This window comes from Phocoena sinus, chromosome 15 (assembly GCF_008692025.1).
Source record: "Phocoena sinus isolate mPhoSin1 chromosome 15, mPhoSin1.pri, whole genome shotgun sequence".
NCBI lineage: Eukaryota > Metazoa > Chordata > Mammalia > Artiodactyla > Phocoenidae > Phocoena > Phocoena sinus.
Window position 1 is genome coordinate 32,694,515 of NC_045777.1, and position 20,222 is coordinate 32,714,736.

Below are 20,222 nucleotides of genomic sequence, written 5' to 3' on the forward strand. Positions count from 1 at the left end.
ACTTAAAAGCCCTATTCTTGCTACACTGTCATGTTTAAGAGAATGCAAGATGCAGGGAGAGGGGAGAGGAAGACAAGTGGCTGGTGCTGGTTGCCTCCTCTCAACAGTGGAAGCCTGCCTCCTCTCAACAGTGGAAGCCTGGCTGCTCATTGTCCCGAGGTCTAACCTAAGTGTAACATGGACTCATACAGTGAGATTATCTAAACATAGCCTGTTGAGCTGTGTTAAAATGAGAAGTTATAAGCAAAATTCATGCCTCTTGGTTGTGACATCCTTGGATCAGTGTGCCCCTTGTTGCCTGCTGGTCCTGGCTTCCTTGTTCCCAGATTAGCTGCTGAGCCATCCTTGGCTTGGAAAACACTGAAGCCTGCAGCCAGGGACACTGCTAAGGAATCCAGTGGAAGGGGGTGAGAGAAGGGTGGTGTGAGGCTGGCCATTCTCCCCTTTGGGAACCTCCTGTAATGTCTCATAACGGCCTGGGGTGCAGTGAGGCTTGAGGTGGAAGTCCCATTGCTGGACCACCCAAGAGGCACGTTGACCATGTCTCAGCACTAGCAAAGTATGAGCACACAAAAATGATGTTTAAAAAAGGGAGAACTTGAAATAAAGTAGGGGAAAAATTAGAATTTTGTGTCTTGTTATGCTTATTTATGGTCTAGTGTTGATACTATTTGGAGTGACTTACGGGTTGGGTCCCTAGTCTCTTTAGTATCAAAGTCTTAATCTGGTTCTGGTTAATAGACTTTTTCCATGTCAACCTGTATGTTTTTGGATACTGAATTGCTATAAGACATAAATTCTGCTGGTCTATAAAACATTGAAATTGTATTAGGTATGTTTGAGTGTATATTCATGCATACAGACTCCAAGCAAGACAAATTCATTTTGATGCCTCCACATAACAGACTCAATCTTTTTTTTTTTAAGGAATATTGTTTAAATTAATTAATTAAGTCTGTTTTCGGTCTTCCTTGCGGTGCACAGGCTCTCTGGATGCGGCTCGCAGGCTTCTCTAGTTGCAGTACTCAGGCAACTAGAGCGTATGGGCTCAGAAGTTGCGGCATGCGTGCTTAGTTGCGGTATGTGGGATCATAGTTCGCCGACCAGGGATCAAACCTGGGCCCCCTGCATTGGGAGTGTGGAGTCTTAACCACTGGACCACCAGGGAAGGTCCCTCAATCTTGATATTAAACTAAAAAAGGCATTGGGATAATTTAATTACATTCCTGAGGGCTCTTATGTTAGTCACATTTAGGACTTCTGCCTTGCAATTTTAAATTTGGAGCTGGTAGGTATCTTTTAAATCAGTCTTATTTCTCTTGGTTACATATTTGATGAAACTAGGGATCCACCTCAGAATTTTGGGAAGCCTTTTCAAAACTTCACCTAGAAATACAGTTCAGTTATTCAGGTCAAACTTGGATATGCTTAGTTTCTGCAGCATGGTTTTTGTGCTGCAGCATGGTTTTTGTGCTGCAGCATGTCATGGAAACAAAAGATACATGGGAATCAAACTTGATTTTTTTTCTTGGAATAGAAGTAAAATGCTGTTGTGGGTTGAATTGTGCCTCAAAGATATTGTTCAAGTTCTAACCCCAATACCTGTGAATGTGACCTTATTTGGATATAGGGTTTTTGCAGATGTAATCAAGTTAGGATGGTCATACTGGATTTGGGTGAGCCTTAAGCCACTGCCTAGTGTCCTTATATGAAGAGGGAAATTTGACTTCTGGGTACATATCCAAAGGAAATAAGATCATTATCTTGAAGAGATATTTTCACCTCCATGTTCATTGTAGCATTATTTACAGTAATCAAGACATGGAAACAACCTAAGTGTCACTGGATGAATGGATAAAGAAAAAATAAATATACAATGGAATATTATTCAACTATAAAAAAGAAAGAGATCTTGCAATTTGGAACAACATGGATGGACCTTGAGGGCATTATACTAATGGAAAAAAGAGAAAGACAAATTCAGTAGGATCTCATATGTGAAATCTAAAAAAAGCAACTCAGAGTTGATTGGTGGTCCCTAAGGGTGGGAGGTGGGGTGGGGAATGGGTGAAGGTGGTCAAATGGTACAAACTTCCAGTTACAAGTTCATGATAACTACAGTTAACAATACCGTACTATTAGAAAGTAGCTAAGATCTTAAAAGTTCTCACCACACATACACTCATATACACACACAAGATAACTATATGAAGTGACAGACATGTTCACTAGCCTTATTTTAATTATTTCTCGATATATAGGAGTATCAAATCATTGCATTGTATACCTTAAACAATGTTATATGTCAATTATATCTCAATAAGCCTGGAGAAAAGAATGGAAAAAGGGGGGAGGTGTTTAGACACATGAGACAGAGACTGTCACAAGACAAGGAGGCATGGATGCACCTGTAAACCCAGGAACCCAAGGATTGCTGGCTTCCACCAGACACGGGCGGAGGGGTGGGGGCAGTGGGGGGAGGGGGGCCGGCGTGGAATAGTTCTCCCTCAGTCTCCAGAAGGAACCAACCCTGCTAATACCTTGACTGCGGATTTCTGACCTGACCAGTAGGAGAATTAACTTCTGTTGTTTTAAGCCACCCAGTTTGTGGTAACCTGTTACGGTGGCCACAGGAAACTTACATAAATGCTAACGTAGAAAATTAAAATCTAGGTATATGACCCCCATTTTAATTTAATAAAGTCACTTTCCCCCCTAAGTTTGTATAGAAGTAAAAAAAAAGGTGTAGTGAGACATAGCCCACAGTCAGATACGAATCATACAAAAAAGGTTTGTTTGATGCAATTTGAGCAGAGAAATGCTTTGGCCTCTTGCCAGAGCCTTGAGGTTTTCCTTTTATTTCTTCTCTCTTTTTAAAGAAAAAAAGTTTCCTGGGGCTTCCCTGGTGGCGCAGTGGTTGAGAGTCCGCCTGCCGATGCAGGGGACGCGGGTTCGTGCCCTGGAAGATCCCACATGCCGCGGAACGGCTAGGCCCCTGAGCCATGGCCGCTGAGCCTGCGCGTCCGGAGCCGGTGCTCCGCAACTGGAGAGGCCACAACAGTGAGAGGCCTGCGTACCGGAAAAAAAAAAAAAAAGTTTCCTGAAAGTGAGCTTATTAATTATTATGCTTCCTTAAAAAAGGAGTTCACATAGGTGAAATGCAGCAAAAACCGAGTTTGAAAGGCCAGCCTTCCCCGTGTTTCACAGATGTTCCCTAAAGACTGCAGTTTAAAGCTAGAAGCACACCTGCTCCTGTACCCTGAAATGAACTAATGAACCCGCAAAGCCTCAGAGAACATAACCGGTTCTCAGGTTGAGAATCCACTGGAGTCGTTCCCTTTAATAACAGGACCCTTAGCCAGAGCTTGACCATGAGGGAACTTCTCTGAAATGACCTGAGGATGTCGCTTCCAATATGAGAAAAGCGGCCGCATTGCGCCATTTGTTTTCTCTTTTCCTACTTCCACGCACAATTCTAATTATTCTACCGGACGTTGAGGGGCACTGACTGCTGAAAAACCCCAATAAAACCACACACAGGGATGCCCGGCAGCATGAACCATCACGTTTCTGGGAACAGAGAGAAGCAGCAGGAAGGGAAGGCAGAGAGGTTCCCGGGAATGAGGAACTCAGCGCGGGGAGTGCCACGTGTGCCTGAGGAGTGCGGGCCTCGCCCGAGGGAGAGACGCTCGGGGCCGACCGGCCGTTTGGGACCGGGTACCGCCTTCTCCTCGCGCACGCGGCGGGTGCTCAGCGATCGCGCGCCCGCGGGAGCGAGGCCGGGGTTGGCGGCGCGGGTTCGGTGTCGAAGGCGGGGTTGCGGTAGGCCAGCAGCTGCGTGCGGCGGTTCGGAGAGCGTGGCGTCCGGCCCCGGCGGCAAAGGCCGGCGGCCAGCATCGCGGTGCTGACTAGCAGCAGGCCGCCCGCGGCACCCAGCCCGGCCACGAGGAGCGCTGGGCTGCGCCCGGTGCTGAAGGCGGCGCACGCCCCGCGCCGGCTCAGGCCCGCGCCGTTGGCCGCCAGGACGCACACGCGATAGGCGGTGGCCGGCGACAGTCCGTGCAGGGCGTGCTGGCGCGCGGTGGCGCAGACGTCCCCTACCACCGACTGGTTCCCTGGCCGGCCCTCGGGCGCGTAGCGAATCTGGTAGGCGCGCACCACCGAGTTGGGGGCGCACCAGCGCACTAGCGCCGACGTGTCAGTGGTCTCGGCCACCGCCTGCAGCTTGGGGGGGTCCGGGAGGGTGTCTTCCCCGCTGAGGCCGGGGCACCGGCACCGCCAGCGCCGCTGCAGCTCTGCGCATGGCGTCTGGAGGTGCCTGCAGGGGTGGTAATCGCAGGGCTCATCCCGGGCCGGCGCCCCCACCTCCTCCTTCCCGCTCTCTTCCTCCTCCTCACTGGAGTCTTCCAGCAGCAGGACCGGAATCCCGCCCTCGGAAGGAGGCGGGTGGGGAGCCCGCGGGGTAGCCCGTGTCCCCCGGGCGGGCTGAGGCGTGCTCCCTGGGTTCCGGGAGGTAGGGGAGAGATCAGGGTGTTTGCTGGCCCATGGGGTGGAGGCAGCTGAGACAGTAGGTTCCAGGACAAGCCGAGCAGCATGTTCTTCTTGGTGCTCTGTCCCGGCTGTGCTCGCAGCCCTAGGTGGGTTGCCAGAGTTGCTGGAACCTGCTGGAGAGACAGTAATGGAGGGAACGGCCCCGTCCTCGGCAAGGCTGTGCCGTGGCCCCGCTGCTCGTGTGGGGGAATCCACAGGGAGGGAGGGCACCTTGGTGACATTCTGTCGGCCTCCCGCAGATTGGATAGAGGGGACTGTTCTCCGCAGGGTGGAGGGACCCTGTGTAGATGGTGTGTGGGTAGAGAAGACTGAGGAGGGTGGGTTGGAATCAAGGAAGGTGGTGTTTTGGTCCGAATGGCACACACTTGGCAGCTGGGACAGCAAAAGAGGGGCTGAGAAGGTGCCACTGGATCCTGCAGCTGGTGTGCACACAGTGTCTGCTGCCCTAGAGGGGAGGCCAATTGGTTAGAAGGTATTTGGCATCAGGGCTACTTCTGTGCTGGGCTTTGAGTCCTCAGTGCAGATAATCCCTCTCCTAAGCCTTGTGACACATCTGAAAGGTACCATGTGGTACACATGCAACGTGGGTCACGCCAGTGACCTTCAGGGCAACCTGTGTAGGAGGCTCCCCTCATCACTCCCATTGTGCAGAGAAGAAAAGGGGAACTCAGAAAGAGGGACTAACTGCCCAAGATAGCGTGGCTAGTAAACGCAGAGCCAAAACCCAGGGTGAGCCCGGTGAAGGGCAGTCCAGATGCTCTAAGTGTGGTCTGCCATTTTATTCTCACCTGTCTGCTTCCTAGTGGTGAGTACTAGTAAGAATACTCATACTAGCTAACATTTTTTGAGTGCTTGCTGCATGCTAGGGACTATTGCTAACACTTCACTGTATAAACCAATCTAGTCTGCACTACCTCATGAGGTAGGCACTATTATCCCCATTTTACAGATGAGGAGGTGGAAACACAGAGGTTAAGTAACAGCCAAAATCAACAGTAGTAAGTACTCAACCTTTTCATTCATACCAGAGCAAGACCCGTCACTGCAAAGGGCCTGGGTGCCAGAGGCAACATGAAGGGGTCAGGGGGGCAGACTGAGCCCCACTTGATATCCAGGCTTGTGTGAGAGGTGAGAAAAGAACCGCACAGGACAGGGCTCTCAAAGTGAGCTGCAAGGAGAACAGATTAGCTGGTGGAGGTGGTTTGAGTGTGCTCAAGATCAGAGGTGTCCCTAGCCCCCATCCTCTCCTGGTGGCCAGCCTGGGCATGGCTCCCCACTGCAAAACAACTCTTCCAGCCAGCAGCCAGTGGGAAGTCTCCATAGGAATTCTTTTTCTCCTGTCTCACGAGAGAGCTCTATAAGCCCACTGGCCCTGGACTTAGAGGCCAGGCCCCGTTTTGGGGACTCAGTGGGGCCCAGTGGTTAAGAGCACAGTTTTGGAAGACAGTATAGATCCTGCCTCCTCCACCCAGCGGCTACGTGAATCTAAGCAAGTACCTCTCTTCCTTGGGCCCCAATTCGCTCGTTTGTAAAATAAGCAATGATAACTCTGCTTTAGCAGAGACAAGCTAGCTCTTTACTTCGCCTTTCTTTTCCTAGCGGGCACACAGCTAGACTACATTTCCCAGCCTCCCTTGTAGTAGGCGTGACCTGCTAAGTGACATCTGGCCAATGGGATGTGAGTGACGGTAGTGAGCTCCACCTCCTGGCCTGGCCCATTAAAACCTCCTGAGTCGGGTGTCCTCCACGCTCTCTGCCCCTCTGGCTGACTGGAAGGGAAGTAGAGCCTCTTTGTCTTGGGTTCTTGAGTGTGACTACACGGGGAATGGCCGCCCCACCCAGCACTGCCAACCTGTCCAGCATGGTTATATGAGCAACATATGAGCTGTGAGAACTTCAGCTCCGGAGGGCAGGCCCTCACCCCTGAGTCATCTGCTTTGTAAATGTGTTACCTGCTTAGGACAATCCTCTTTGCATCCATGAGGAGCCAGGACAACTCACAGCTGCAAGTGAGGGGATTACCAAAGAGGTTGATGGACAGGACCTGGGAGGAATGCAGGTTCCAAGGAGAGAAGGAACTCAAGTTGCAGCTGAAATGCACAAAAATCTATTAAGTCAGTCTTTTACAATCAGGTCAAAACTATACCCAGAGAGCCACGGTGGTGTTATGGGAAATCCATTCTGTTAGGTGCTAGATGATATTGCTTTGAGCAAACTCTTAATAACCTTGGATTTTTTTTTTTCATCTGTAGGGATACAAAACCTAACCCAGTCAGTATCACCCCTCATAACAAATGGAGACAATCCTCCCTGCTGGTTATATCAAAAAGAGTCTGTGATGATAAAAGTGTTTATAAATATAAATCTCTATACAAGTAAGATATTGTTGGATTTCCCTGGTGGCACAGTGGTTAAGAATCTGCCTGCCAATGCAGGGGACACGGGTTCGAGCCCTGGTCCAGGGAGATCCCACATGCTGCAGAGTAACTAAGCCCGTGCACCACAACTACTGAGCCTGTGCTCTAGAGCCCGTGCTCCACAACAAGAGAAACCACCACAATGAGAAGCCCACACACTGCAAGGAAGAGCAGCCCTGCCGGCCACAACTAGAGAAAGCCCGCCCACAGCAACAAAGACCCAACACAGCCAAAATAAATAAGTAATAAAATAAAATGTTTTTTTAAAAAAGTAAGATATTGTTATCATAGACCAGTCACAAGAAATGGCAGAAGTTCTTAATTAGTGAGAGCACTTTTTTTTTTTTTTGTGGTACGAGGGCCTTTCACTGTTGTGGCCTCTCCTGTTGCGGAGCACAGGCTCCAGACGCGCAGGCTCAGCGGCCCTGGCTCACGGGCCCAGCCGCTCCGCGGCATGTGGGATCTTCCCAGGCACGAACCCATGTCCCCTGCATCGGCAGGCGGACTCTCACCCACTGCCCCACCAGGGAAGCCCAGTGAGAACACTCTTGAACGTATACTATTGCAGTTGAACTGCATCTGATGGCACTCAACACCAGTCCTTTGGAAGATGGCTCACTGAAGTGTATCAGTTAGCGCTTGCTAACTTACCTTAAAATAATAAATATTTATTCTTTTTCATGATTCTCTGGGTTGACTCAGTGATTTTTATGGTCTGGGCCAGCTCAGCTGGGCCTGAAAGATCTAGGATGGCCTCCCATATATGGAGCCTCAGCTGGGTTTGCCGGGACCACTCTCCATGTGTCTCTCATCACCCAGGAGGCTAGCTCAGGCTTGTGCACATGGTGGTGGACCAGTCCCCACCAGCAAGAGAGGGCGAGCCCCAACTTGCTCATCTGCTTTTGTCTCTGCTTATATAACATTTGCTAATGTCCCTCTGGCCTAAAGAAGTCACATGGCCACGCCCAGCTTCAAGGGGTGGAGAACAGACTCTACTTCCTGATGGGAGGAGCTGTAAAGTACATTGCTAAGGGGTGTGTCTACAGGGATGGGAGGAATTACCAGGGCCATTTTTGCAAACAATGTACCACACCTAGCAATGGCAGGTCCTCTCCTGGTTTTCTGCGTTTTCTGCCCCGAGCCTCACTGAGCGTTTGGCCTCAACTGTCTCAACTCCTGGAGTCTCCTGGCCTCTTGTACATGTTCTCAGTTATAATCTGAGCATCATGAGCAACAGGAGTTACACTCTATCTACAGGCCTCTTCTGATCAAAGGCTGGCTTTTCTCCATCTGCCTGGGAAACATCCACCTTCTCCTCCTGCTCTGGGGGAGATGCAGATGTTCTGGGCAAGGGAGGACCTACCACCCAGATCTGCTCTAACACTCCTAGCCAGTGGGCACCTGACAGTTGTCCCCTGTGGAGCACTGAATATATGTGTGTGCCATTTATATTGAAACTTAAGCTGTGCCCACATATATGTGTATATATATGCAAATGCTTGCTTTTAGCAGAATTCACAGATAGAGTAGAAATCTTAGGATGGGAGTTTACTTAGCACTTCATCTTTCAAAGGAAATATTTTTCTTTTTGCCTGAAGGGGAAAGGAAAAGGATTACCACATTTTGGGGGAAGTAACATTGCTTAGTGGCTCAGGTAACATTATCTCATTGATCATGAGGTAGATAATACTTCACTCTTTTTTTTTTTTGGCTGCACTTGCGGGATCTTAGCTCCCTGACCAGGAATTGAACCTGGGCCCTGGCAGTGAGAGCGCCAACTCCTAACCACTGGACCACCAGGGAATTCCCAATATTTCACTCATTTTATAAATAAGGAAAAGGAGTCTTTTCCTTATCTGACAGCCCTTTCTGCCATCCAGTGCAACCTGCATATGATAAAGACAAGCTGCATTTGCCATCCACATGCTGAGGGAGAGCCTGCATCATGTCCTGACGCATGATGGCACCTAGGTGTTCTCTGCATCTGAACTGACAGAGCCCTAGTGTGAAAGAAGTTTCCCCTCGCCCTCTAAACAATCCCTTTTCTCTTCTTTTGCTGCAATATTGCCAAAGGCGTCTCCCTCCTGCATGTAGTGTTGTCGGAGAGGACTGTGGATGGCGTTGGGCATGCTGGGTTGGCAGAGCAGCCAGGAGGGTGCCACCCCCTCTTCAGAGGGTGCTGGCTGTGCCAGGGCATGCACACGTCCCCCAGCATCTATCACAGATAGCCTCCCAGGGGAGGCTGTGGGTGAGCTAAGGAGAGCCAGAAGCAAAGTGGGCTGAGAAGGGAAGAGGGTCCAGTAGGGGAGAGGGCATTTAATGAGCTTCAGAGGCTTGAGAGCTCCCAGCCTTCTGGGAGTGGCTCCTCCCCCAGCTGGAGCACAGGGGGGTACAGTGGGGGCCTGGGCTGAGCCAGCCAGAGAGTTAAACCTTTCCCTCCAGCCACGGAAAGCATGGAAAGGTTTTCATTTGGCTTAAGACTCAATCAGATTACAATTTAGACAGATCTCTTGGCTGAATATGGTGACTGGGTTACAAGGGTTCTTAACCTGAAGTCCTTGGAGACAGGGTCTGTGAACTTGGATGGAGAATATTACTTCTTTACTTTAACAAACCTCTAACTGAAATTTACCATTTGCTACAGTGGCAAAAGAAGGCAGCAAATCACAGGTGAATCGGCAGCAAATCACAGGTGAATCACCAACAAATCACAGATATTTCCATATCACTTTTCAGTAGTTTTCTGTCATTTATAATCATCAAAATTATGGAAGTTATTGGACCTGCTGCTGGATTTTGTTATTTATGGTGTTAAATAAAGAAGCACACCCCACACACATATATTCCTAAAACACACATTTAAAAATATTTTGTTAACTATAATTGGTTTCTTTGGAATCCTGCGTACATACCCTACTTTATGTATATCAGAACATTCTTCTGCGAAAGGCCCATAGGCTTCACAGAATGCCACAGGAGTCCATGGCACAGAAACGTTTGAGACTTCCTGCACTAACATGTGGGCCTCTGAAGGTGGAGTCACCGATTAGAAGGCTCTCGGTTATTGGGGTAGGGAATGATGAGAACTTGATATCAAGCTGCCCTGCAGGGCAGGTAGGAAGGGCTGGCACAGGAGCTATTGGGAATGGAGACCAGACTGGACCTGGTAACTGGGGAGCCAACCTTAAGATTCATCTACACCTGCACTGACTCTTCAACCCACTCCCATCTGGCTCCACTGACAATGAATGTCACCAACACCCCACATTTTGCCAAATCCTACGGCATCAGACAAGAGGGTGGGGACAATGCTAGAGGAAGCATGTAGGGTGAGAAATGACATGCCAAAAAGTTGTAAGAAGTGGAAATAGCCAATAACCTTAAGAAGGCCTATCCAGAAAGGATGGAGAAGCACCAGGGCAACATCCTGAGGACAAAGAGCATGTCAAGAGGGGGAAAGACTCAACAAGGGGCTCAATGGATAGAGAAGTGTCCACTGGATGTAGCAGCTGAAATGCCACTGGTCCCATTCAATCATGAAGCTGAAGTGGGTGGTCAGATTGCAGCGAACTGAGAAGCGTAGGGAGAGGAAGCAGCCACCACTTTTGACCCAGGTATGCCTGCTTTTCTTGGGGTCTAGGTTGCCTTTTTCCACCTGGTGAGTTTGGACTCACCCTTGAAGATATGGATCAATTATGTTCTTCCAGTCTGCTGGAGCTGATCGTTAACCCCACTTGCCTTATAGCACGGTACATGGTGTGTGCCTCTGTTACTGATCCCAGCATATCATGACAATTGGCAGATGTCCGCTGCCTACAGAACTGTGCACTCCCTGAAAGCAAGGGCCATGCTGTTATCATCAACACCACCATCGCCCTCAACAGCATCATTGTTACTGGTGCCTTCACCACTCTCCCCATCAGCATCCATCGTCATCACCTGATGCCTCCTCCACCATCTCTGTGCTGAAGGTGCTCAGTTAGGGATCTCCAGCCCAGGCCTTCCATGATTTCCAGGCTCATGTATCTAGTTGTGTGCTAGATCCTGAAAGACCTATGAGACATCCAATGGAGATGCCCTGTAGTAATAATACAAACCTCCTGTTCTGTGCCAGGTGCTGTTATAGGCACATATCAAAACATTTCCTCTCACAACAATGCAGTGGGGGAGGATTTGATCATTATCCCCATTTCACAGATGAGGAAACTGAGCCACAGAAGCATTAGGTAACTTGCCCCAACTCACATAGCTAGTAAGTGGTGGGTGGAGTCAGGATTGAGCCCAGGCAGTTTGGTTCCGTATCTGATAACCTTAAATAATGCTGCATCAGTCTGAAGCTCAAAAGAGGAGTCTGAGCCAGAGATGATATCACTCTCATCCACATCATCACCACTGCCACCATCATCATCACCATTACCATCCTATCACCAGTTCACCATCATCAGAGTTACCATTACCACCATCACCATCATTATATCACCTTCATCACAACCACTATGATGATCTTAACTAATGTTATAGAGCACACACAGTGTGCCAGGCACTGAGCTAAGTGCTCTGCTTGTTCTATGTCCTTTTCCCTTGTGATAAGCCCCAAAGTGAGTACTCTGGAGCTAGCAGAGAAAAAAGAGAAGTGGCTACATTGAGAGTGATGGCAGGGCAACAGTGCTTGCTTCCCAGGGCCCAGTTGTGGGCCCACAGGAAAGAAGGTGGCCTGGGATCATCTTCAAAGGGACGTTGCCCTTCCTGCTAGAAGTCAGAACAGTAGTTGCTCTTGGGAAGGAGGGTGGATATAGACACTTGGGACATCCACTGGGCCAGACGGCACCATCCCCAGGTCCCAATGCAATTAGGACCTGCTCAAGCCCTGGAAGGGGCTGCTGACTTGCATAAACACATGGGGAAGCAGGTGGTTGGAGAAATAGAGAAGACCCTGATGCCCTCAACTCCTCTTCCCACTGCAAGTTTCTCATCCTGGGCTTAAAGGAAACTTAACATGCATGAGAGTTTGAAGTTTTAACATTACTCTGGACAGGACTGATTTGCTTGATTTTTAGGCTGGATGGACTCTCTAGGATGTGCCCACCATATCACCCGAAGGATGCGGAGGAACAAGACCCCAGCGAGGCCTTGAAGGAGCAGTGGAAGGAAAAGTAAGGTCTGGTTTATCCTATAAAATTGTTATGCCTATTCAACTTAGTGTAATGGGAAAAATCAGTCACGTGCTTCAGGAACACTTACTTCTGGAAATGAAGGACCTGTAGGAGAGGCGTGTCTTGAAAGATGTATGTATGGACAGAGGTAAGTGCTGGCGAATCTTGACAATCCAGCTGCTGCAGGTCAGGGGTCACCTTGAAAATGTCCCCCTCCAGGCTGTTCAGCCTGGGCATCTTCCTTAGGTAGAGGGACGTGAGCTTCGGCAGGTCTCTGATCCATCCTGACTGAACTGAAACACAGAGGGGAAACTGCCCACTACCTGGGAAGGCATAAACCCAGGAGGCCGGCACGGGATTAAGGAAACAATGAGAGTGACTAGGTGAGTGGTGAAGGTCATTGCAGAGCATGGGTACAGTGGGCAGCTTTGGGAATCTCAGAAGCATGAGCCATTTCAGCTGGAAGGGCCCTCGGAGATGACCAGTTATTCCTTTTCCAGCCCCAGGTGGCTGAGGCCCCAGAGGACAATGCCTGGCGAAAGGCCACACAGTGGGGAAGGTACAGGGTGGGGCTTGACCCCAGGACACTGTCTCCTAGTCCACTGTTGCCCCACCCTCTTGTTAAACCCCTCACAGAAGTACCCCAGCCTTTACTCTGATGGCTACTAGGAGCAAGGGAAATCTTCGAGGAATGTAAGGAAGGAGAGGAGGAGTGAGGTAGGAGGAGGCCCAGAAACCTCATTTCGTGGCTCTCCTAGTAAATGGAGAACGTGCCCCTTCCTCTGTTTCCTGTTCTTTGTTCTCTTGTCGGTGGTGGAACAGGTGATTACAGTAAGTCCCCTACATACGAACGTTCAAGTTGTGAACTTTCAAAGATGCGAACATGCATTGGCATGTCCAATCATGTAAGTTAGTTCTATTTGAGGAGGCGCTGTTAGTTAGTTTTTGAGGCACAGGACTGGAATGTAGAACAGTACATGAAGGTTGCAGCAGCCATTCAGAATGCAATCCAGTGCTACCGTGTCATCTATGATAAGAAAAAAAGAGCTAATACCCAGATATCACTGGATTTTTGTTTTAAGAGGGTAGATAGAATTGAATCCAGCAAGGAACCAGAACCTGTGCCATCAATGTCAGGCGTGAGTGAAATCGCAGCTCACCCTCCATCTCCTATTGCTGACGATTCTCCAGCTCTACCATCTCCCACCTCCTCTCCCACCTCCAGTCAGTACCTCTTCTTGCCTGTTCACTCGGTGCCAGCCCCTGTGTGCCAGCTGTTGTACTGGACTACTGTACTTTTCAAGGTAGTGTACTGTAAGATTAAAAATGTTTTCTTTATATTTTGTGTTTGTTGGTTTTTTATGTATTATTTGTGTGAAAAGTATTATAAACCTATTACAGTACACTACTATATAGCCGATTGTGTTAGTTGGGTACCTAGACTGACTTTGTTGGGCTTACCAACAAATTGGACTTAGGAGCATGTTCTAGGAACAGAACTTCGTATGTAGGGGACTTACTGTGTAGATGAGAAGTGTTTTTTTAAAAATAACACCAACCTTGTGAATCAGAGTCAGAACATGCCAAGTACAGGAAAACAGGTATTCTCACCTCCCTCCTGTGTCTTATTGAAGGATTCAACATTCACAGAAAGAGTTTTAGCCAACTGAATAGAAATCAATGAATGCATCCTCTGAGCATCAGGTGCTTCACGTTAACTAAATGTTTGGTACCAAGTTCTTCCATTCATCAGCCCCAAAGCGCTGCATCCACTCCCCATTCTACAAGCATTGACCAGCTCTGCTGGGGAGCAGAACAGAGAGGCTAAAAGTGTGGGCTCTGGACCCAGAACGCTTGGGTTCTTATGTGGAGGCACCGCTAATGACCTGGGAGGCTGCGGGCCAGCCATTCCTCTTTCTCTGTGCCCTGGTTCCCTCACATGCAGAACGGAGATAATAGTCCCCACCTCTTGGAACTCAAGGAGTGAAGCCTGGTGCGGCGCTTCGAACGGGTGCCCTCGGCTCGGGGCGGGTCTTTTTGAGTAGTCTTGTGAGCAGGCGCCAGGGGCAGCGCCCCTCGAGGAAGTTCACAGCCCTTTCTCCCCAGATCGCCAGCCCCTCGGGCTCGACACCCGGCGCCCGCACTCACCGCGCCGGAGGAACGTGCCGCTGAGATCCAGGACCTCGAGCGCAGCCAGGGGCGCGCCACCAGCCCCCGCGAAGGCAGCGTCGGCGATGCCAGCGTGGTCGCCGCGGCCCAGCGTGGTGCAGGACAGGTTGAGCAGGCGCAGCGCGGGGAAGCAGGCGAAGGCTCCGGTCTGCAGCGCCCGCAGCGGGTTCCCGCCCAGCGCCAGCGTTCGGAGGCCGGGCAGCACGGGCCCGGAGCACGGCGGCAGGGCTTCCAGCAGGTTGTAGCTGAGGTCGAGCGTGTGCAGTCCCGCGGGCGCGCCGGGGCCCCAGCGCAGCGCGGCGATGCGGTTGTGGCGCAGCGTCAGCACCTGCAGCCGCGGCAGGTGACCGAGCTCGGGCGCGCTCAGGGCGCGCAGCAGGTTGTGGCTGCCGTCGAGACTGTGCAGCGCGCGCGGCAGGCAGCCTGGCAGGCGCTCCAGGCTGCGGTTCGCGAGGGTCAGGGTCGTGACTCCCGCGGCGGGGAGCCCTTCGCAGGGCGAGACCGTGGCGTTGCCGGCCCCGCTCCCCCAGGGGCCCTGGTGAGTGAGCTGGAAAACTGGGGCCTTCTGGAGAGGCCCCGCCCGGCTCGGTCGCGGTGCCGTCCACGGCAGCAGCAGCAGCACCAGCAGATCCCACCACATGGCGCTTACCTGGAGACAGAAGAGCGGACCAACCCATTAAATGCATTGGAAACGCCGAACGAAGGGGCAAATGCGCCGCCCCCACCCCCCGCCGCCTCTTCCCCAGGAAGAGCCTGGATGTTCCCTGAAGGGCGAGAGCTGTTTCCCCGCGTCACCAGATGTGCGGTGACTTGGTCCCTGCCTGCTTTGCCCCATCATCTCCCGCATGTACCCCGCGGCACCTCCTGCCCTTCCTTCCTCTAGCTCTGCCTTTCCCTCTCATTCACTCGAGGATTTCCACCCACAGGTGACCTCTTGAGGAAGGCCTCCCTTATCTGTCCCCGAACTTTCCAGTTACCCTCTCCCTTTGCTTGTCCCCATCCCATGAGTTTCTGGGGGGAAGGGAACATGGCCTTTCTCTTTGCAAATTCTCCCCAGGTGTGCAGACGCTGCTGCATAAACGTATATTAGTAACACGCCAGTGGATGGCCTCAGTCGGGAGGGAGCTTTGCTGGGGTATTATAAACATGGGACTTAAGGAAGACCTTATTAGTTCCAACGACACTCAGTTGCCCCAATTTTCCCCCTTAGAACTGCGGAGCCACAGGTGAGTCCAGTTTGCCTGTAAACTAGTTTGCAAGTCACACTTTAAATTCTGGGATCTCTTTCTTGGGAGGACACTCAGTGTTGCCTTCAGGGAAGAAGGGAGCCCACAGACCACTGTGGGGCTTGGGAACCTGGAGTCAAGTATTTCCTCATCCCATGTTGGTCCCAACAAAGCTAGGGTTCTTGAGGTCAGCCCTGCCCAGAAGGGATGACTGAGGGCTGCTAGAAGTGGAGTTTCTGGAGTACCCAGGATTGCACAGGGCAGCTGGGAGATCAGGTAGGGATAGATCAGGCAGCCACGGGCTGCTGTGGATGTGTCAGAGCTACTTCCAACTAGGTCCTGACCTTGAGGTCACTGCTTGACATCCCTTCATTTTTGCAGGTGTGCATTCCTGCTCCAGCTCTCTCTGCTGACTGCTAAGTCCCTGAGCAACCACCCTGGCTCCAGGGAAAGGGCCTCCCTCTTGCTAGCTGGGGGGTCAAGGCAGTGAAAAAGATCCTGGAAACTGAGGCTAGGAGTCCATGTGTCCAGCAGTGTGTCATACTTACCTGGAAGCTGTCCTTTCAGAGTGTGGCAGCCTTGGATGCCGGTCTACAGTCTTCAGTTTTGTCTTACAGATTCCAGGAGCCAGTAGCTTAGCAGCTCAACTTTGAATTTCAGAAGGAGGTCTGTTTCCCAGATGCCCCTGGCCCTGGCCCCACCCACCCAGGGATCCTCAGATACCCCAGCCCCTGCAGCCCCTCCTTCCCTACCGAGATATTGTGGTCTTGAGCCAATAACTCTCACTGCCTGTCTCCTGGGCCTGCCCCTGCCTCTTTCCGGGCATGGCACCTCCCCCCAACCCTCCCCCATCTTCACCTGGCCTTTCTCCAGCCAGAAAGCCAGCCAGCCAGCTGCCTTTCCCAGGCCTGAGAGATGGAGGGAGTCCGCTCTTCTGGGACAAGGTGAGCACTGAGGGATAATGGGGGCAGTGGGGCAGAGTCAGCCCCATCACTTCCCAGGAATCTGATCCTCCTGCCAGGTGGTTCCCATTTCCTGGGATGGTTGGAGGCTGAATGGTGAGCTAGTATGAGGAGGAAGCCCCCTTCCCCAAAAGTGGAAGGTACCCCAGTCTATAGGAAGGAAAAAGCGGCAGGAGTGGGGGGTCCTCAGAGGAACGTGAGAGCAGGGGCAGGCATGGACCGGATCCAGGAGCCCCAAGAAGGATGGGTTTGGTTTCTCTGGGACTCAGTTCAGTGACAGCGTGGATGTTTGTCTCTCGTAAGGGGTGGGAATCAATAAAGAGGGCAGAAATGCAGAAAGATCATTCCTGCCCCGTGGCTGGGGTGATCAATCCTGGTTACCAAAAGCCCCAGGTCTCCCTGAAACCGTGGGGATGCTAAATGTGCTTTGCTTAGAGCACATTTGTTTAGAGCAATCAGTGCCTTTCTCCCCCAGAATTCCAAGACTGTTCATTCATCTGAGAGCCTTTGATCTGCACACCCTAGCTCCCACCCCAGGCCAGGGGTTAATCATCCCCAGCATTGTGTACACAGACCTCTGAGACCAAAACTTCATCCTTCCTCTTGTCAGTTCTTATCTGAGCAGAGCTGAGGAACTCCAGGACCTCTGGGAATTGGCATGTTTAATTGGTTAGTTGCAAATCCCTGGGGATCTCTTTTGAGGCCTTCTCCACCCAAAGCCTCAAAAATATCCTTTCAGCCTAATTGCTAGCCCCGGGCCTTGCTGCTCAGAAGTATACCTTCATCAGCCCCACATGGGGGTGGGGAGAGGTCTGTTCTGTGCAGCCCTGTTTGGGGCAGTGTATTTGCTACCAGGGAGCCTGAGGCGCAGGCCACAGAGGTAGAAACACTGTGCCATAAACAACAGGGAGATCAAGAGGGATGCAGGAGTCAGGGAAAGGTGGGAAGGTGAGAGGACCAATGTGGGGGGTCAGTGGGCGGCCTCAGGTAAGTCCCTTACCTCTGCCTTCACTTGGTTCATGGGCAGAAGAGCCCCCAGCAGGTCAACTGAAGCCTCAGCTTCTCTCAGAGTGTAACAGCTGGGACTGCCCTGGAGGTGACTGACAGCCTGAGGCCAGCAGAGGTTTGGGGTGTTCAGGCAGGGGTGCCAGATGAGAGGGAGCCGAACCCACTGAAACATACCCATTTGAACTGAGACTGAGGAGGAAGTGGCTCTCCATGGAGGCCTACAAAGGGACTTCCCTGGCGGTCCAGTGGTTAGGACTCGGAGCTCCCAATGCAGGGGGCAGGGGTTCCATCCCTGGTTGGGGAACTAAGATACTGTGTGCCTCATGGCATGGCCAAAAACAAGAAAACATGGAGGCCTATAAAGAGGACCCCAGAAGCGATGTCAGTGTGCTCCTCTGTACACTAGAGGGGTAAGAGGTCTGGACAGGCCCTGGCTGACGTCATCACCTGGCCAGTGTCATTGCCAGAGCCCCAGGCCCTCTGAGCTAGCTTCTTGTCCCTGCTGCTTGCTGGCTAGCTCACCAGTGTCAGCAAGGGCCTGGCCTGGACAGGCGGACCCGACGTCTGAGCTCGGCCCTTGGACTGCTCTGTTGCTCTGGTCATACCCAACCCAAGCAGACACCCTCTCGGGGGGCTGCCCTGGGCCTTAGAGCCGGGGAGTCTGGTGGCAGATCCTGCATGGCGGTGTTTGCTTTGTGATCTCACCCAGGTGGCAGGTGGGCCTTGCCCCAGGGGTGCACTCTGCTTGTCACCAGCATCCTCCCACCTTTTAAAACCGAGCACTTACTATACTCAGAGCCTAATGCCATTTGCATTATCTTATTGAATGCTCACCAGGTACGATTTTTCCCATGCTACAGGTAAGGAAACCGAGGCCCCCAGAGGCTGACTAGGCTCTGGAGCACACTACCAGTTAGTCTGTCTGGCTTACCCACTGCTTTCTATTGCCTTCCACAGGCCTCAGCATTTGACGCTGTAATATCCCTGTAATCACAAAAGAAACTCTTCCAAATATTTAGATAGATCCAAATCACTCAGGAAGCCAGGACAGTTGGGATATTTCCTTTCATAGCTGAGCAGCTCATTCTCCAAAGAAACAGAGCCGACTTCCTGGTTCCCTGTGGACCCAGGACTGAGGCAGATGGCTGGGCAGGGCCACTGGGCACCTCTCAGGAAAGCCCTGGCTGTCTTCTCCAGCCGCTTCTCCTCTTCCAGCCACATCTGGAAAAGATGACTGAAGTGTTTGTCCCCTTTGGACAAGGGTGCTAAGGTCCCACAACAGAGTCCTGGGGTCAAGTGTGTCCGCCACATGCTGCCCCATACCGAATGCCATGCCTCGTCCCGCCCTCCAGCGCTGTTCCCAAGCAGCTCCTCTGTCTGGGTGCCCTCCCCCCGAACACCTTACTCTCCAATCCAGCTCACTCTTCCAGACCTACTGTGGCTTCCCTCAAAAGTCAGCCCTGATGTAAAGACATGAATCCATGTAGTTTATTCCAGAGACCATCCTAAGAAACATGGAGAGGGAGTAAGGAAGGGAGCCCGGGAAGGGCAGGCACTGCAGGTGTGTTAATGAGCAGGTCACTCAGTCCCCCTGGGATCCTCTGGGAGGCTGTGGCCAGGGGCCTTGGGATTATTTCATCACGTGGCCAGGTGGTGGGGTATTTACCCGCTAGTCTCTGCTGCTTGCTGGCTCAAGGCTTCTTCCTGTGGCTCTAACTGCCTGGCACAGCTGGTTTGCCCTGAGGACTCTAAGGAGGGCTAGGGGGTGGGTGGGCACTGGCGGCATCTGCTGTAGCACCTTCAAGGTTTCGCTCAGGCAGGTCCTCACTTGGTGTTCTCTCCCAGGTGACCTGGGGTTAACTGCTGTCACTTGGACTGATGCGGCTCCTCCCTAATTTAAGACTCAGCTTCCTGAGAACGGGCCACATTGTTCTTCTAGGCATCCCAGGTGCTCAGAGTAGAGTCTGGCACCTGGGAGAAACATTCAACAAATGGATGGGAAAAGAGTACATGGTGAGTTAGAATGTCCTCCGAGGTGCCCAGGAGTGGATAGGGCAGGACACAAAACAGCAAACATTAAATGCAAGTGCCTGAGATTTGCATCCGAGGTCTGCCAGCATCCCAGCTTTGAGAAGGGCTCAGGTAAGGGTTGAAATGGGCATGGCGGGTGCAGGTGGAGGTAGGAATGGAAGGAGAGAACTGAGTCACAAAGAAGTCTCCAATCTATTTCCCCAGTACTCCCATGGATCTTTGGGGGGAAGACCTCTTGGAAGAAGATCACAAGGTTAGAGTGTTAGTAAACCCATAGCCTGCAGGAGAAAAACAATGAGCCAGTAATTAGACACCTGGCCACAGTTCTTTTCTGGATTTAGATCAAAATCAGAGTCATGGGTCCTTAGCCTTAGACGTGACTTTAGAACTTGTCTGATTCCACCCCTCCTTGTCCATTTTAGAGGGAGAGAACTGAGCGCCACTGAGGGAAATTGGCTTGTCTGGGGTCACATAGTTGTGTCCGAATAGTCCAGTGAGAAGGAAGGGTGACCTAATTCTCACTGTTCTGTTCTGGGCTCTGGGCTCATTTGCACAGTCAGCCGGGTCTCACCTGACCTGGCATTAGCATTGTGGGTCTTTCCCCATAGTTTCCCATGACTAAACACATCTGACTCATCAGGTGACTGGGCAGAGTTTCTAGGGGTTCTGACACCTGCTGTCCTGATGCCACCCCCAGAACCACAG

General features: G+C 51.5%; 1 protein-coding gene and 1 non-coding gene across 2 annotated transcripts; both read right to left on the bottom strand.

Annotated features, from left to right (window-relative positions):
- Positions 1–3,019: 3,019 nt before the first annotated feature.
- LRRN4 (leucine rich repeat neuronal 4) lies at positions 3,020–16,199 on the bottom strand. Its single transcript, XM_032603780.1, has 5 exons — positions 16,065–16,199; positions 14,270–14,939; positions 12,210–12,414; positions 6,504–6,641; positions 3,020–4,996 (listed from the first exon to the last, which is right to left on the bottom strand). Exons 2-5 carry the CDS (start codon positions 14,928–14,930, stop codon positions 3,751–3,753), a joined length of 2,250 nt encoding a protein of 749 aa, XP_032459671.1. The 5' UTR covers positions 14,931–14,939; positions 16,065–16,199; the 3' UTR covers positions 3,020–3,750.
- On the bottom strand, positions 8,700–8,771 carry TRNAE-CUC. Its single transcript has one exon. It is a non-coding gene; the product is annotated as a tRNA-Glu (tRNA).
- Positions 16,200–20,222: the final 4,023 nt, after the last annotated feature.

Excerpts from the sequence above, each read along its gene's own strand:
- LRRN4 (XM_032603780.1), bottom strand. The coding sequence starts at position 14,930 with ATGTGGTGGGATCTGCTGGTGCTGCTGCTGCTGCCGTGGACGGCACCG. Across the intron at positions 12,415-14,269 it reads CGGCACGTTCCTCCGGCGCG|TTCAGTCAGGATGGATCAGA; the intron begins GTGAGTGCGGGC and ends TCTGTGTTTCAG. Across the intron at positions 6,642-12,209 it reads CAGGTCCTTCATTTCCAGAA|CTGCAACTTGAGTTCCTTCT; the intron begins GTAAGTGTTCCT and ends TGTGCATTTCAG.